Source organism: Lycium barbarum, chromosome 2 (genome assembly GCF_019175385.1).
Source record: "Lycium barbarum isolate Lr01 chromosome 2, ASM1917538v2, whole genome shotgun sequence".
NCBI lineage: Eukaryota > Viridiplantae > Streptophyta > Magnoliopsida > Solanales > Solanaceae > Lycium > Lycium barbarum.
In genome coordinates, this window is record NC_083338.1 from 141185516 (window position 1) to 141200798 (window position 15283).

At 36.8% G+C, this 15283-nt stretch overlaps 1 protein-coding gene and 1 long non-coding RNA gene across 7 annotated transcripts in view; one reads left to right on the forward strand and one right to left on the reverse strand.

The window, feature by feature from the left end:
* LOC132627660 (MADS-box transcription factor 23-like) overlaps window positions 1-14679 on the forward strand; it is a 35922-nt gene extending 21243 nt beyond the window's left edge. Inside the window, exons 3-9 of one of the 2 annotated variants that reach the window (XM_060343133.1) lie at window positions 3899-3977; window positions 11546-11607; window positions 13435-13534; window positions 13615-13656; window positions 13746-13829; window positions 13971-14122; window positions 14212-14679. In XM_060343133.1, the coding sequence (XP_060199116.1) occupies window positions 3899-3977; window positions 11546-11607; window positions 13435-13534; window positions 13615-13656; window positions 13746-13829; window positions 13971-14122; window positions 14212-14227 (535 nt within the window). In that variant the 3' untranslated portion in view covers window positions 14228-14679. The remainder of the gene's footprint in view (window positions 1-3898; window positions 3978-11545; window positions 11608-13434; window positions 13535-13614; window positions 13657-13745; window positions 13830-13970; window positions 14123-14211) is intronic. The other variant, XM_060343134.1, reaches the window with a different exon arrangement.
* The window catches only part of LOC132627662 (uncharacterized), a 44068-nt gene that overhangs the window by 6826 nt on the left and 21959 nt on the right, over window positions 1-15283 (reverse strand). For 3 of the 5 annotated variants that reach the window (XR_009577937.1, XR_009577934.1, XR_009577935.1), the window contains 3 exons: window positions 14706-14800; window positions 4166-4271; window positions 3499-3622 (listed from right to left, as the gene is read on the reverse strand). This is a non-coding gene — a long non-coding RNA (uncharacterized LOC132627662). Of the gene's footprint in view, window positions 1-441; window positions 946-3498; window positions 3623-4165; window positions 4272-14705; window positions 14801-15283 lie in introns of all 5 variants that reach the window. The other 2 variants (XR_009577936.1, XR_009577938.1) reach the window with 2 other exon arrangements.

Sequence of the window (15283 nt, forward strand, 5' to 3'; positions counted from 1 at the left end):
GACCATCTTCTCCTACATTGCGGGATTACCATGAGATCATGGTGGGATATGTTTAAGTGATTTCACATTCCATGGACAATGCCAAGAACTGTGAAAGATTAGATGGTTAGTTGGATGAGCGGGAGAAAGAGAAGACGAAGGGCTTGGAACATGGTTCCACTTGCTCTAATGTGGGTAGTCTGGAGAGAGAGGAATAGAGAGCTTTTGAAGGAGTAGAATCGAGTTTCTCTCAGTTGAGGAGTAGCCTCCACTCCCTTATTTTCTTTTGGTGTAAACAGAAAGTTCTTTGTTGTATAGATGATTGGGCGGAGTTTGTAGAGAATCATATTTTGTAGATTCTTTATCTTTTGGTATACCCCATGTATACGGCCAGTTTGGCCATGTTTATGAATGACAATACCTTTACTTGATCAAAAAAATAAAAAATAAAAAAATACTCACTGTCTATCATCTGAAAAGGAGTCTCAGAATCTGTTTCCAATGTGAAGTCCCTCAGATTTTGTTGGAGACAGAGGCCAATCCATAGATATCAGCCCTTGCTTCTGCTTCAGTGCTACTGCTACAGCTCGAAGGAGCAGAAAATGCAAAGATGAAGTTACCCCTGTCGTCCCTCATAACTCCCCCCAATCCAGACTTGCCACTAGCTGGCCAGAACTTCCATCAGTGTTCAACTAAAGAACACCATTTTCTGGAAAACTCCAACATACAGTAGAGTAGATTGGGGTTGGTTGTAGCTTCACAAGTTTGTCACAAAAAGTTGATCCAGGGTAATGTCAAAACAACTTTAGGAAAAGCTCTTGTGATAGTACTAATGATGTTCCAGCCAATTTGTTGGATCATCACATATCTGTTGAAGTTCCTTTTGCCTCCATAAAAGGTAAGTAATAAAGAATACCCATAAAACTGGCAATGTAATATGGCAGTGAATGTTGGGTTGCTAAAGTCCTTCATGTCCAAAAGATGAGCATTGTAGAGATGCGGATGCCGAGATGGATATGCGGTCATACATGATTAGATAAGATTAAAAATAAACACATTTACCAAAAAGTGCAAGTAGCAAGTATTGAAAATAAAATGTGAGGTCACTTGAGATGGTTTGGACATGTTCTTCGCCGACCTACAGATGCACAGGTTTGTAGTTGTGAAACTATAGAAAGTGGTGTGAAAAGGGATGGGGTAGACCTAAAATCACAAGGAAGAAAGTCTTGAAAGACCAACAAATGCTTGGTATCAATGCAGACTTACCTAAAGACAGGACATAATGAAAAGAAAAGATCTATATAAGTGATAGCTACTAGTTGAGGGGATAGGGTTTAGACTTGTTAGAGAACTTCCAAAGATTATTATTATCATTATTATAATTATTACTATTATTATTATTTTTACTATTATAATTCATACTATTATTTATATATATTTAACCTATTTTTTAATTTTATTTATTTAGTATAAGGATTATATGAAATGAGCTTAAATGAAGAAGTGAGAATGACCCCCAACTTCTTTTTTCACTGCTTTCTATCTCGTTGCATCTCACAAATGAAATTATTATGAGAACTTGACTGGAACACTATCTGAATAGCAGCCACACCATATAGCTCAACTTGAAATCATGGTTGATTCCTCATTTAATCATATAATGTAAAGGTAGGAGATGAGGCTGAATATATTGCATACGCAAAATATAGGAGGACCATCGAAAAGCGGAAACCAGCAAAAATGCAGATGATATTAGAACACTGTTAAGGGTGACAAAGACCTGTATTACGAAGTCTGTATGCAGATGATACTATTTTCTGGTGCTGTTTCCGACAATAGATCTAGTTGCACCAGCAGTCATACATGAATAAAGGACTCTAGATGAGGATCTTTTTTCAGTTAGGACTCCAGAATGAGGATATCGTGAGTTTTTCTAATCAATCCTTTCTGAAATGACTAGTTTAGAATATTGCTCGTACTATTATACTTGGCTCGAGCGGTGGAAACAGCCTCTTGCAGAAATGCAAGGTAAGGCTGCATACAATAGACCCTTATGGTTCGGCCCTTCCCCGGACCCCACGCATAGCGGGAGCTTAGTGCACCGGGCTGCCCTTTTTTTTATTATTCTTGAACATCAGGCAAGGCATGAATGTGTTCCTGTTTCGCTGTGCTTCTGGGTTTGATAACAATCAACATGTTATTGACAAAACCAGAAAAAAGACCGTGTGTCATATATAGAAGAAGGGAATGTATGGCATGTTATATTGTTAGACAAAGTCAGAAGCCGGGTCACGTTTTCTTTGCAAATTATCATTTTGGCACTAGAAGTACAATTTGGCTTGATTTTATTATAACCCTGGTGTCCTAAAAAGCTTAGGTGCACCTCGACTAATTCCACGGGGTAGGGTAACTCTATCCACCAAAGTTCGACATAACCTCAAACCTCATGGTTCTCAACCGACTTCATTGACCACTAGACCACACCTTTGGGTGCTATAATTTGGCTTGACTTGTAGATACTTAAACTGGAATGTCAGTTCCATTTCCAATTCCGATGTCAACAATCATGGGTTTCAAACCCAAATACAGGAAATTAAAGACGGCTACTTGCATAACTTTCACAAAAGAAAATAGTTGCATGTACTCAATAACCCAAAACAGGAGTGATCCTATACAGTCCTCTGTTGTACAGAAACAAGTCTGAAATAGCAAATGGCCCATGAAATTTGTTGCTCCAATCGTTTGTTCTATCTTTTGATTTCCAGCATGTCTATTCTAACCTAAACATATCTGCTGTATCATCATTTCATGAAGCATTTCTCATTTGTCATTACCTACTGACTGACAAATTACTATTGTTGATGTTTCGTTGTTAGTATTATTTTATCTACTGACATTCTACACAATTGTTTCCAATTTTATGGGAGGCTTCAGAAGTACTCTAGTCCCCCAACCACCTACTGCTGTTCCTTAACTACAATCTCAGTTATCATTATTACATCTCTTCTCCTGCATGTATTTATGTTATACTGATTGTTTTCAATTTTATGGGAGGCTTCAGAAGTACTCTAGTTCCCCAACCACCTCTCTGCTGTTCCTTAACTATGATCTCAGTTATCATTATGCATCTCTTCTCCAAGGAATCTTATATTTAAAACTGAGACGGGTTAACAGAATGGAATTTGGATAACTATACAATCTTTAATAAGGGAAAACTTCAACATTGGACCATAATACATATAGCTATCATGCATTTGGGTTTTCATTCTGAAATATCCCCGTGTTATTCTTTGTCAGAAGTCAGGTTGTATGTTAAGACAAATCTGTATCACTGGATCAACATTCAATAACTGGTATAGAATTTAGAAGCAGCATAGACAATGCCTACAGAAAAAATGTGTTTTTAAGATAATAAGCTTCCGTACACTCATTAGAGCATGTTCAGTAATTTTTTCCCTTGTTTTGCTTCTGTTATTAAAGCATGAAGGCAACAGCCACAACTAATGAGTCAATTCATACCTCGATGATTGATACACGAAACTACAGTGAAAGGAGCAAAACAAACTTCAGAGACCTGCCTCAAAGACAATACCATTCACTTTGTAAAGGTTTTGCGAGCTATCAGTCTCCCAAGTCCATTCAACTGAAAAACCAGGAGAAAAAGAAAATTAAATACCAGAATTGCAGCCATCAGGCTGCAAAAGATATTACCTGCCTTGTTTTTTTTTTTTTATGAGTCCTTTCTTATAAGTAGATCAAACAGTATTTATTACAGTGACCTAGTATATAGTGAACACAATCTAAAGCTTATGTATGTATAGACTAGACTAGAAACAAAACAGAACAACCTTTCTGATACTCCACGATACTTGCTCAATCAGTACAATAAAGACAATTCTGAATATATTTACTTTTACAGCATGAAGTCGGTGATTGAAAGATACAACAAAACAAAGGAGGAGAATCATCAATTGGCAACTCCAACTTCTGAGGTTAAGGTAAGTTTCACTGGTTAATTTACAGTTAACTAGTAAAAGAAAAATATGCATAACTAAGGTTTCTATCATAACCAGTTCATGCCGTTGGACATAATTTATGAAACACCAAGGGAATTCTAGAGGAGTTTGAGGCATAGGAGTAACAACCTAAGATCTCAGGTTCAAAGCTAAGCTATAACGCACAGTACCTATATATGCTACCATGGTGAGCTGATCTCTGGACACCTGTAAGGTGGGCTGCAGCAAGCTTTTCGGTGGAATATTCAAGGCGGGAGCAACTTGATTTGGACACCACTATTAAGAAAAAAAAAATATGTTTGAAGTTAACAGAATAGTCAAATAGTAGAGAATATTATTAGTGATTATAGTATAGATGAAAGTTAAGGTGATCATTAAGAATAATAATATGGAAAATATTCCTAGTGGTTATATCTAAAATAATTGGAGACCTTAGAAACTTTCTTTACACAAGCAGCCCTCTTGATATTATGAACCAGTTCCAACAAGAATTTCTCTCCGTCTCTCTCCTTCCATGTATTGGGCGTATTAGGCTTCTACGATATTTTGTAGAACCCTAAGTATCTTTGGTGATTTTATTACTCTTCCATTCACTTATCTCAGGCTTTATCAGCAATTTCCCCAATGATTTTTCTTTTACTCCTCAACTGTTAATTCAAGCTTCCATGATGTCCTAGAGATTTGTCACCATATCTCTTTTCTCTCTGAAAAAGATCTTTCCCCATGGGCTGTAAGCCGCACTTCGTTGGCTGCATTGACAACAGACTGTGAGAAATAATACGACCTTTTACGGCGAACGATCACTATTCCAGCAACTCTTCTCAGGTGACTGGCAATTATTCTGGTGACTCTTAATATCTCCTGGTTTCAAACAGCACAAGGTGGCTTGAAACTCCAAACATTGTTTTTGACTCAACTCCTATCCAAGATACGACGAGTCTATATAAAGTCCAAAAGTGTGTCAAGATGATTTTAGTGATAATAATTCTTAGGCATCATACTATTGTCAGGAGAACTATTAATTATTATGTCAAAATTGAAACACACAATGATGAGTTTTGGCTTCCTCAAGGCTGTGTGAAGCTTAACTTGCTTTAGCAGCCATGTGATGAGTCAAGTTCGTGGTAGGCGTAGGAGCTGGGCGGAGCTCTAGTGAAGCTCAGGTGGTAATGCAAGTGTGTGGGGTTCTTTACTCCATAAAAGCTCCTAATAAAGAGCCCTTTTATATATTAACCCGAAAAATTCAGTAAGGTTCGATTGCTTTTCTAACAAGAATAGTTCAGTAAGAGTTCCTCTACTCTCTCCTCTTTCTACAACATGCATGGATTATGGTGTACTGTCGTTTACACCTCTTTTGTGGAAACGGATCCAAAAGATATTAGCAACTATGACTAAGGGGAACAGAATGTCGACCACAGGATGGAGAATCTTATAATACGAGGGAATGGAAAACAGGGTGGAGAATTTATTAGAATACGAGGTCACATAAATGAATAGATCAGGGACTATGACTCTCATTTGTCTAGCAATCAAGGCATAGCTAGGGATACATCTGTCTAATAGTTCACAATTATTTCGAAGAGTTTTGCATCATATCAGCAAAAGAACATCTTCAGCCAAACAATTTTCATATAACCAATACAGTCTGCATTATTAAAGCGAAAAAAAGATTCTACATGGACAGCCTGATATCCTGCAAAGTAAAACAACAAAAGGTTTTCATGCTCTTGAGAGGGGTACTAAAATGCCACATGATTGGAAAAAAGACCACATGCTACCTTTTCACTGACGATCACTATTATCAACTTCAAGGATTTAGCAGTCTGTCTAATCCTGTTGTACAGGAAAGTTTGGCCATCTTTTAAATTACCTTTACAGTGTAAAGGTTCTATTATTGTGGGCAAAGTTCTAGTATGACGGACTCCAGAGACTGTGTATCCCCCCAACACCCCTTCTAATCAGTGTCAACATCTTACACAATATCTTCTGAATCTTAATCATTTGAGTCATGTCGACTCAACAAGGAGATTCAATTTGTGGTAGAGGTAGTAATGAGGTGAAGCCCATTTCTTGAAAATAGTCAGCTAGGGCACACTCATCTCTTAACTTGTCAAAGTACTACCAAGATGACAGTTGGTGTTAACCTGCCCCTTATCTTCTCACTTCTACACAGTCCCGCTTGTCATTATTAAGCAGATAATGACATACGTGGATAGGGCAAGGTTCTTGGTAGTCCTGCTTCACACAAGGTATCCAACTTTCAAACCTGTCTTTGTCATGTCATCTGTTCAGTATTTGGAGATCAATCTCTAATCCTTCTTTGCAATTGCAGAAGGGAAAACAGAAGTCCGACGCATGTTTCATGTTTTCAAGACACCGCAAAGGAATAAAAATTCCCATTAAAAAAAAGTTCGTTCTTTACAGATCAGTATTACAGGAATTATGCAGTTCAGGCACATAGGAAACAAAATGTGATGGGAAGTGAAACAGGAGAAACATTGGGCCTTCCTGTGTTCAAAAATTACACACCCTGATATTACGGTGAAACTGAAGTAGTGTAGATTAGTCTACGATATAATGGGACAAAAGCACCCTGCATAGACCCAGATCATTCCTATGTTCAGGGAATCTTCATCTGACAGCCATAGTAGTTCAGGTGCAGCAAGGAGCTTTTGGATATGGTATTGGAAGGTAAATCCTGGTAAGATTGATCATGGGAGCAGCACTTGACTCCTTTGAATAATAAGACTGCATAGGTCACCATAATTCAAGACATAACTAAGCATTCTCCTCAGGGTTAATACTGCCATCATGACATATTGCACTCTTGTTCTTAGCACACACTTCCTATGGAACACAAAATCCAGGAACAAAAGATCTCGCCTAGAGCTGCTTTATAATCTTCAAGTCGGGCGCATTTAATTCTTACCGCACAAGAAAGAATTCATATATGTCAGGAACGGAAGAAATTTATAGGCAGAATACATAGTTTACCCCCTGACCTTAAGGCCAAATCCTGTTGACACCCCTCTCAAACATGGGAAACCCTTTACGCACCTAACCTTTCCAAAGTATGTCAAAGACACCACTTTTGTGCTTGACTAGTTTTTTAAAACGTGTATGTCACACCCCAATAGGGATATAAGAAACACTGAGAATTACAATTATGCAAACACAAGAATATATGAACAAGGATGTGGCTTTGATGGTTTGAAAAGCAGGAAAATGTATCCTCCCTAAACGTATATTTCACTCCCCTTTAACATTCAAGAACTATAATCAGATAAATCCTTAAGCCTTCAGGTGATTGGACTCCTATGAAGAGACCTTAGAGCATAGACGAAATCCATTCTACAAACCAATTTTCATCACATGCCATACTATCATTCGACTATGAAGCTAACTGAACATGACCAACATTAAGAGAGCCTAAATAATTATCTGAAGGGTACCCTTGCTCTCCAACATGCATCCAAACCACAAAAGCAATGTGTCTCTATTTAGTCGGTCTCAAAAAGAATGCCATTTTCTGTATTTATTTTTTGATAACCGTGGTGTTCGGGCCAACTTGTGCTCACCTCGACTAATTCGACGGGATACCTGCCACCTCCCACCAGCTTCAGGTACCAGGTAACCCTGTCAACCAAAGCTATGAAAGATGGAAGAAATCACCTAATATTTTTGTCTCTATTGGTATTTGAACGTGAGACCTCATGGTTCTCAACCCACTTAATTGACTACTAGGCCACGATGCAATGTCATTTTCTATATTTAGTAACGCTTTAACTCCAACATCCTACATGGCATGTTTAAGATCACAAGATTTAAAGGCATTTTGGTACATTACACACATCTTTATTTTAAGACTACAAGATTCAAAAGTCTTCCTTATTTTTCGTAAACTTCGTGTCCAGTCAAGCTAAGATACATATAACAAAATGGAGGGGCAACTAGTTTCCTAAATGTCATGAAACCTCATAAGAGAAGCATTAGCTACAATAGAGAGGGACAATGTTATCCATGATTCAGTTTGCCACCTGAAGGGGACCCAATATATGTGTCCAACCCTATTCTAGATGATTTCTTTCTATATTACGTGGAGAAGTTCTTCATTTATCACATACATATACCTTCTGCTTACCTTTGGTCAAAAGTGATAAAACAATATTTCAAGTTCCTAACATTACCAACTATGATAACATGGGAGGGATGAGAAGTAGCCTCTTTCCACATAAGTCCGTCATCAAATTAGAGGAGCGGTCGTTTTACGATTAGCTTCCTTTGCAAGTCGGAAACAAAACAAAGGTCATTTCCAATTAATATAAAATTTCATCAATAAAGTTGTGAACACACATTCATTATTTGAAGCATGTAAAAGATCTCTTTTTGTTACAAAGTGAATCATGTAAATTCTCCTAACATAAACATCCACAACTTGTTAATCACACCCTTGTCTATGCTTGTGCTTAGACCCTGTTGCAGAAAAATTACATTCTTAACTCTTATGCATAAATGCACGGGAGATAATAAATCAACAGTATCAGTAGTACGTGGTTTTCCAGGAGTTTAGGCAACTAAGTTGGGGTGTAGGTATTTCAGGTATTTCCTTTCTATATGGAGATGTGATCGGGGCTGTATGTGAGTGTAAATGGCGGGGCGAGGGGCGCTGTTGTACATTGTGTTGCTCAGTTGGCGCTTGATTAAAACAAAAAACAAAAAAAAGCCAACAGTATTACGTCTTTGTTAATGCCAGAATACTGAAGACATGCAGAATAGTTTGCCAATTTCCTCCCCCCTAATAAGTCAAATGACACGTTAACACCGCCCTCTTACCATTTTAAATAACTCCGAACTCTTCTCTTATTACCCATCAGTCAAAAACCATGATATCTAGAGCATTTATAGGGCTTGCAACTCACTTTCACAAGCAAGAAGGAGAATAAGCTTCATGTTAAATGACACGTTAATACTGCCCCTTCAGCATTTTAAATAACTCTGAACTCCTCTCTTAGTACCCCTAGGTCAAAAACCATGCAATCTAGAGCATGTTATACGGCTTGAAATTCATTTTCACAAGCAAGAAGGAGAATAACCTCCATGAAGTATCTCCAGAGCGTTGAAACGAAATGATACTGGAACACAAAATCAAGACTCTTACTTTTTAAAGTTTTCTAATTAAAATGTATTTAGAAAAATAAAAAACAAGTCTTTGATATTTAGGATTAGATTAGATCTTCAACACAGATATGAATAGCCGAAAAATGGAGTACTATTACTTTATGCTGCTCTAGGTAGGACCCATTCCAACCATTACAAGCACTAACATACGCGTTGAATATTGTCAATAACATTAGGCATCAATATCTTATTCCCTTTCACATATCTCAATTTGATAGTAGGAGATACAAGAGGAGATGGTAAATGAGGGAACAAAGTCTTCCTATGAACTAGAGACCATACAAAGAGGAAAAAATCAGTCTTGTGTACTTATTAAATGGCGTAGTCCTATCTATTTCATCTTTGCAGATGTAGGAATATTTATCAGTCAATGCTAGATCAACAACAACATACCCAGTATAATCCCACAAGTGGGGCAGTCAATGCTAGATCCAGTAGTAAAAATCCACATATGGTTTGCCGAGTAGAAGGGAAGTTAATAATAAATAATACTACAATCAGACCCCTCTCCCCCCCCGAATAGCATATGAAAGTATATTATAGAGTAACTAAGACGCAACTGTAACTACTCATTTACAAAACTTCGCATTTGGTTCCTCCATACTGTACCACACAAAAAAGTTTATGACCATCAGCTTCAAGGCCTCCAAAAAAACAACAACTTATAGTTTTATCCCTGATGGCATATTGTCGAGCAAAATTCTTCATGGTAGGAAGCAACAAATATAAAGACGATACCTTGTGGCAATCTCTTTTACGTCAAAACCTTGATCCCCACTGAGAAACAATCCAACACATTGGTTTGAAGCATTCCTTACAAGTTAGCAGAAGTAATATACAACAAAACGTCACGATGCTTATAATATTGTCTTCCACAAAAATGACTAAAAATCAATTCAACCTGGCTTGTATTCATAGTCAACACCTTAATCTATCCTAATCATGCTAAACTCAAATCCTATTCTATTACTAAAAGTCGACCTTTGTACCAAAAGTATAAATCACATTCCCCCCTCAGACCTAATGGAAAACACGTATGATAACACCTCTTTTTCATCGATGTGAGGAGATAGGGAAGAAAATGGTCAAAGAGACACTCAAGAAAGCAGATGATTCACGAGCACCCAGGGATGTGACTTAGTGGTCAATGAAGTGGGTTGAGAACCATGAGGTCTCAGGTTCAATTCCCAACGGAGACAAACAGTTGGAGATATCTTCCTATCTGTACAAGCTTTAGTGAACAGAGTTACCTGGTATCTATGCTGGTGAGAGGTAGCAGGTACCCCGTAGAATTAGTCGAGGTGGGCGCAAACTGACTCGGACACCACGGTTGTCAAAAAAAAAAGATGATTCATGAAACCAACAATGTTCTCTTCGTCGGAGTATTTGAAACTTGAATTCCTTCCATTAATGAGGAACTTTCTGCTTGAATCAGAGACGTTCCAAAATCCTAGTATGAACTAGCGGCAAAAAAGAGTTCAAATTCTATTTGTCAAAAACAATACTACCATTTCTCATCAATGTGAGGAGATCGGAGAAACCTATCACCGAGGCAATCAAGAAACAAGCATTGACGGCATGCCTACAAAGTTCTTTCAGGATATAACTATCTCTAAGCCAAAGTAGATTATTAAGGTTTCATATGCTATGTCCTCTAAAAACATTTGATGCATCTTTTTTTTTTTTTTTTTTTTTTTCATTTGTCTAATTAATCCCATGTTCTTCTTTTGGAAGAATTTACTTCTTGAAACAAATTAACCAACAAGAAATGTCCCAATATTTAACCCTGGAAGTAAAAGAATTCAAGTTCTTCCTTTTCCCTTTTCATCTGAGAAAACAGAAGTGAACATCCACAAGGAGTACCAAGCACATCATTTCCAAAAACTGCAAAACCATAATACTATGGAAAAGGAAACAACAAACAATGCACTAAGACTGATCCAAGTAGGACATTTAAGGATTCTTAACCAGATCTTCAATCCTTGGACAATATAAAGGAATTAATATTTGTATTTATATTAGCTAGTGAAATAGATGGGAATGCAACCTTAAGATGGTGTCTTTCATTTTCCTACTTTTTTTCGTCATTGGCATGGTGCAACCTCAAGGAAGTAACTAGCTGATTTTGTTTTTCCCCGTATTTTAAAAGGTCTCATAACTTAAAGATACATAATCTTGAGGGTACATATGGATCTATTACTCGGACCACAAGGAGGGGAACGACTCTACATTAATCTAAATAGAATCCATTACATCTAGGCTTGGTTTGTATTGATTTCACAACTAGTTTTGCCAAACCATGCAGATATATCCTTCAATTTCTCCTATGATAATCCAAAGCCATGTATTAAAGTATGTTTTCTTGTTAGCAGTTCTGGCAAAGGGAAGCGGCAATGCTGAGGCAACAACTACAAAACTTGCAAGAGAATCACCGGTAAACTTTCTTGTCCTTTATTAGATATATTTCTGATTTCCACAAAAAATTTATTCAATAACCTATAGCACAGACGTAAGGACCCTTTTGCATGTTAAGCAGTTCGTAAAATTTCTTAAATTGAGCACATGTGGTAACTAGGTAGTCTCCAGTGTAGTTTTGGAGACGTTTAAGTGAAAAATATGTTAAAAAAAAAGTAAATTTGCATTGAATTCCTACATCAAAAGAGTCAAATCGTTTCACCCATTGAAGTTTTCGTTCTTAGAAGTGTTTGATTAATCAGAAACTTAAAATATTCTTTATCTACTATTTAAGTTATATAATGAGCATTTATAGTGACTGAGCTAGAACGGAAGAGTAGAGAAACACGAGCACTGTGCATATTGGACTGGAAAACGCAGATGGCAACTCAAACAGGTGCTTTCTGGTCGTCTTTATTTAGAAGATGGGGTTGGCAGAGATGAAAACAATGATCAACTTTTCTTTTTAATTAAAACAATGATCCACTTTTCGATAACCACAATCAAGTTCTCTGTCTAGTAAATGGAATCTCACGGGTTTCTTGGAAGCTCAAGAGGTATATGACAAAGAGATCATCTTACCAAAGTAGTCAAAAGCAAATGTGCTAAAGTTTGTTGGGACTTTAAGATCAAAGTGCAGTAGAAGTATGGGCTTTAACGAAGAAAAGCACTAGTAAAAAAACTGTAACGCAAGAAAATGCAACGATTAACAGAAAAGAAAAAGAATAATTCTTAGTACACAAGAATGGAATTAAGCTATATATGCGAAGTAAAAGTCAGGTCAAGTCAGTTCAAAACACATTTTAAAATTTTGATTTAGATGAAAAGATGCAGTTTTAAGTTTTTAATAGCTAGATTTCTTACATTAAACTTCAAATTTCTTATTGCCAATAACTAAAAGTTCAGTCATAACCTTTTTTTAACAATTACTATATCACTTTGTCAACAATAATTATTGTCCAGTGCTATCCTTCTTAAAGACACAGCTCATAGGTGAAGAAGCACATGTCATAGCATCTTTTTTTTTTAGATAAGGTAAATAGTTTTATTAATTGGGGAAACCCCGTATACAAGCCGTATATCAAAAGAAGAGAACCTACATCAAATACTATTCTCAACAAAAGAGATCCAATCCTCTATACAAATAGGGACCTCGAAAGTACACCAAAAAGAACAACAGTATTGGCATTCTAGGCTAACCGCCAATTTCCCCTTAATAAGTATTTCTTTTGCAAGAAATTAAGAATTAAAGTATAAGTCACCATGGCGGAGAAAAGTCAGTGCCACTATATAGCTTGTAGCATCAGTTCACAAAATAGCAGATGACAGATATCTGCTCTAGGTTTTCCATAAAAAGGTTATATCTGTAAGTACTAACAGAAAGGACACTCAGATTATTTCAGGCTACTGGTATTCCAAATCAAAAGGATGAGGCACTCAGGACCATGATCGTAACCCCCACAATATGTTTAATATCTCCCTCAGATCAAGTTTTTAAAGTATCACGCAACATTCAGTCTCTCTTCTGATTAAATGTAGTAGCATGGAGGATTCTGTAGAGCTATCTTCACTATATAAACTCAAAAAACCACTCAATGTTGGGGAGTGAAAATCCAATAATAAGCCCACCTCAAATGGTGTTAGAGATTTCTGCTAAGGTCCCCTCACGCTGTTTAACATCAAAACCCCCAAGAAACGAGAAGTCACGGTTGTTAGAAACAGAATCTATATCTAAGTCACAGACAGTCAAATATCAATTTCTCTGTTGGAGTTGCATGTTTCCTAACAGTTTATTTCTGCATTATAGACAAATGATGGGTGAAGAGCTTTCTGGTCTGAGCATCAAAGATTTGCAGAACTTGGAGAACCAACTGGAAATGAGTCTCCGTGGTGTTCGTGTGAGAAAGGTATTAAACTTTCAGATCCATCAAATGTGCACTATATTGATTGAATTAAAACGAACTAACTCTACCTCTCATTTCTACAGGACGAAATTCTGATTGATGAGATACAAGAACTAAACCGAAAGGTCAATCAGCATAAAATGCAACGACTTCTATCGATTTATCCTAAAAAGGATAACTTTTCACGAAGCTAAATTAATTTTTTACCTTGCAGGGAAACCTCATCCATCAGGAAAACATGGAACTATATAAGAAGGTAAACCTAATTCATCAAGAAAATATGGAATTGTATAAGAAGGTACCAAAGTACATCACTAAAAGCTTTCACTATGCTTCAAGAATAATTATTTCCGTTTGTATTCTTATACCAACTAAATGAGTTTCACCATTCTGTTTAGAACTCTAGCAAATTGTTTCTACATTTCGTGTTGAACTCCAGGTTTATGGAAATAGAGATGCAAATGGAGTGAGCAGAAATGCCCTAGTTCCAAACAGTTTAACCATCCATGAAGACCCTCATGCTCCTGTTCATCTCCAGCTAAGCCAGCCACAGCAACAGAACTGTGAGACATCAGGAACTACCGAATTGGGGTAATTTCTTATTCATATACTTCATCTGGAAACACAATGGTAACTCACAACCTTGACATTGACTATCGTGTTACTGGAAAATGCTGCAGGCTACAACTGCATTAGCGGTGAAAACCAGACTCGTAAGAGTTTTGAGTTCTCATGTTGAAGAAGAAGCCCAAGCTTACAGAGCTATGTTTTAATTAGTAGTGGTAGTTAATGGTAGAGAACCCAGGAATGTCAAGTCTTCAGTTCATATGGTTAATGACATCAAGTTTGACAAGTGTGATGCAATCCTTAGCACAGCTACTTAAATCAAGATAACAACAAATAAAAGAATACATTCGCACAGTATCTCTAAAGTTCTTTATCTTTCTTGACACTTCATGCTTATGATGTGTATGCCTATATACTAGGATCGTACTTGATTTGACATTTTCAAATAGTTGTAAATAGTTGACTTGTTTAAACAGCGGTGGGAGCAAAGAAATGTAAACAGAAAAGATTATATATAACAGTAGCTCCTCATGGAAATTCCTTGAGAAACATGGCACAAGCAAACAGTACAGAGCAGAGTTAAGCAACTTAATATATTAAGACATACCTCAAAGTTGCATCAATATGCTTTATGTGCAATAGTCTTTAGCAGGGATAAACAAAGTCCATTTCACACCAATGTCGAACTTCAGCATTCAAGTGCTAAAGAAAAAAGATACAATAGGAATTTATATTAGTAATTCTCTTCCCAGAATTTCAGAATGGATGATCAGATAATATATGAAGCATGCTCAACAAACATTGTTTGCTTCCGAAGACAGTAAGAAGCTTCAACAGCTATTTCTGCATCACAAGGACACTAATGCTAAACCCAACTGAATGGAATGCACAATCAACAACCAGATTTTCTATACTATAGAAGACAGTCTCATCAAATTACACATTTGTATAGCAATACATTGCGTACTAAAATTAACATGGACGAATTCATGTTTAGGTCGTGAAGTGTCTGAGCATAAAGTCCATCTTAGGGAGAAGTCTTTTGTATTACTTTAGGGAATACGCAAAAGCAGAACAAAGTCATCTACAATGAGTAGAGTCTTTAACGCGAGAGATTGTAGTTTACAAGAACGTGAATGAAGGAATAACTGTTACGATTGTCAAAAAACGTGAATGAAGGAATAT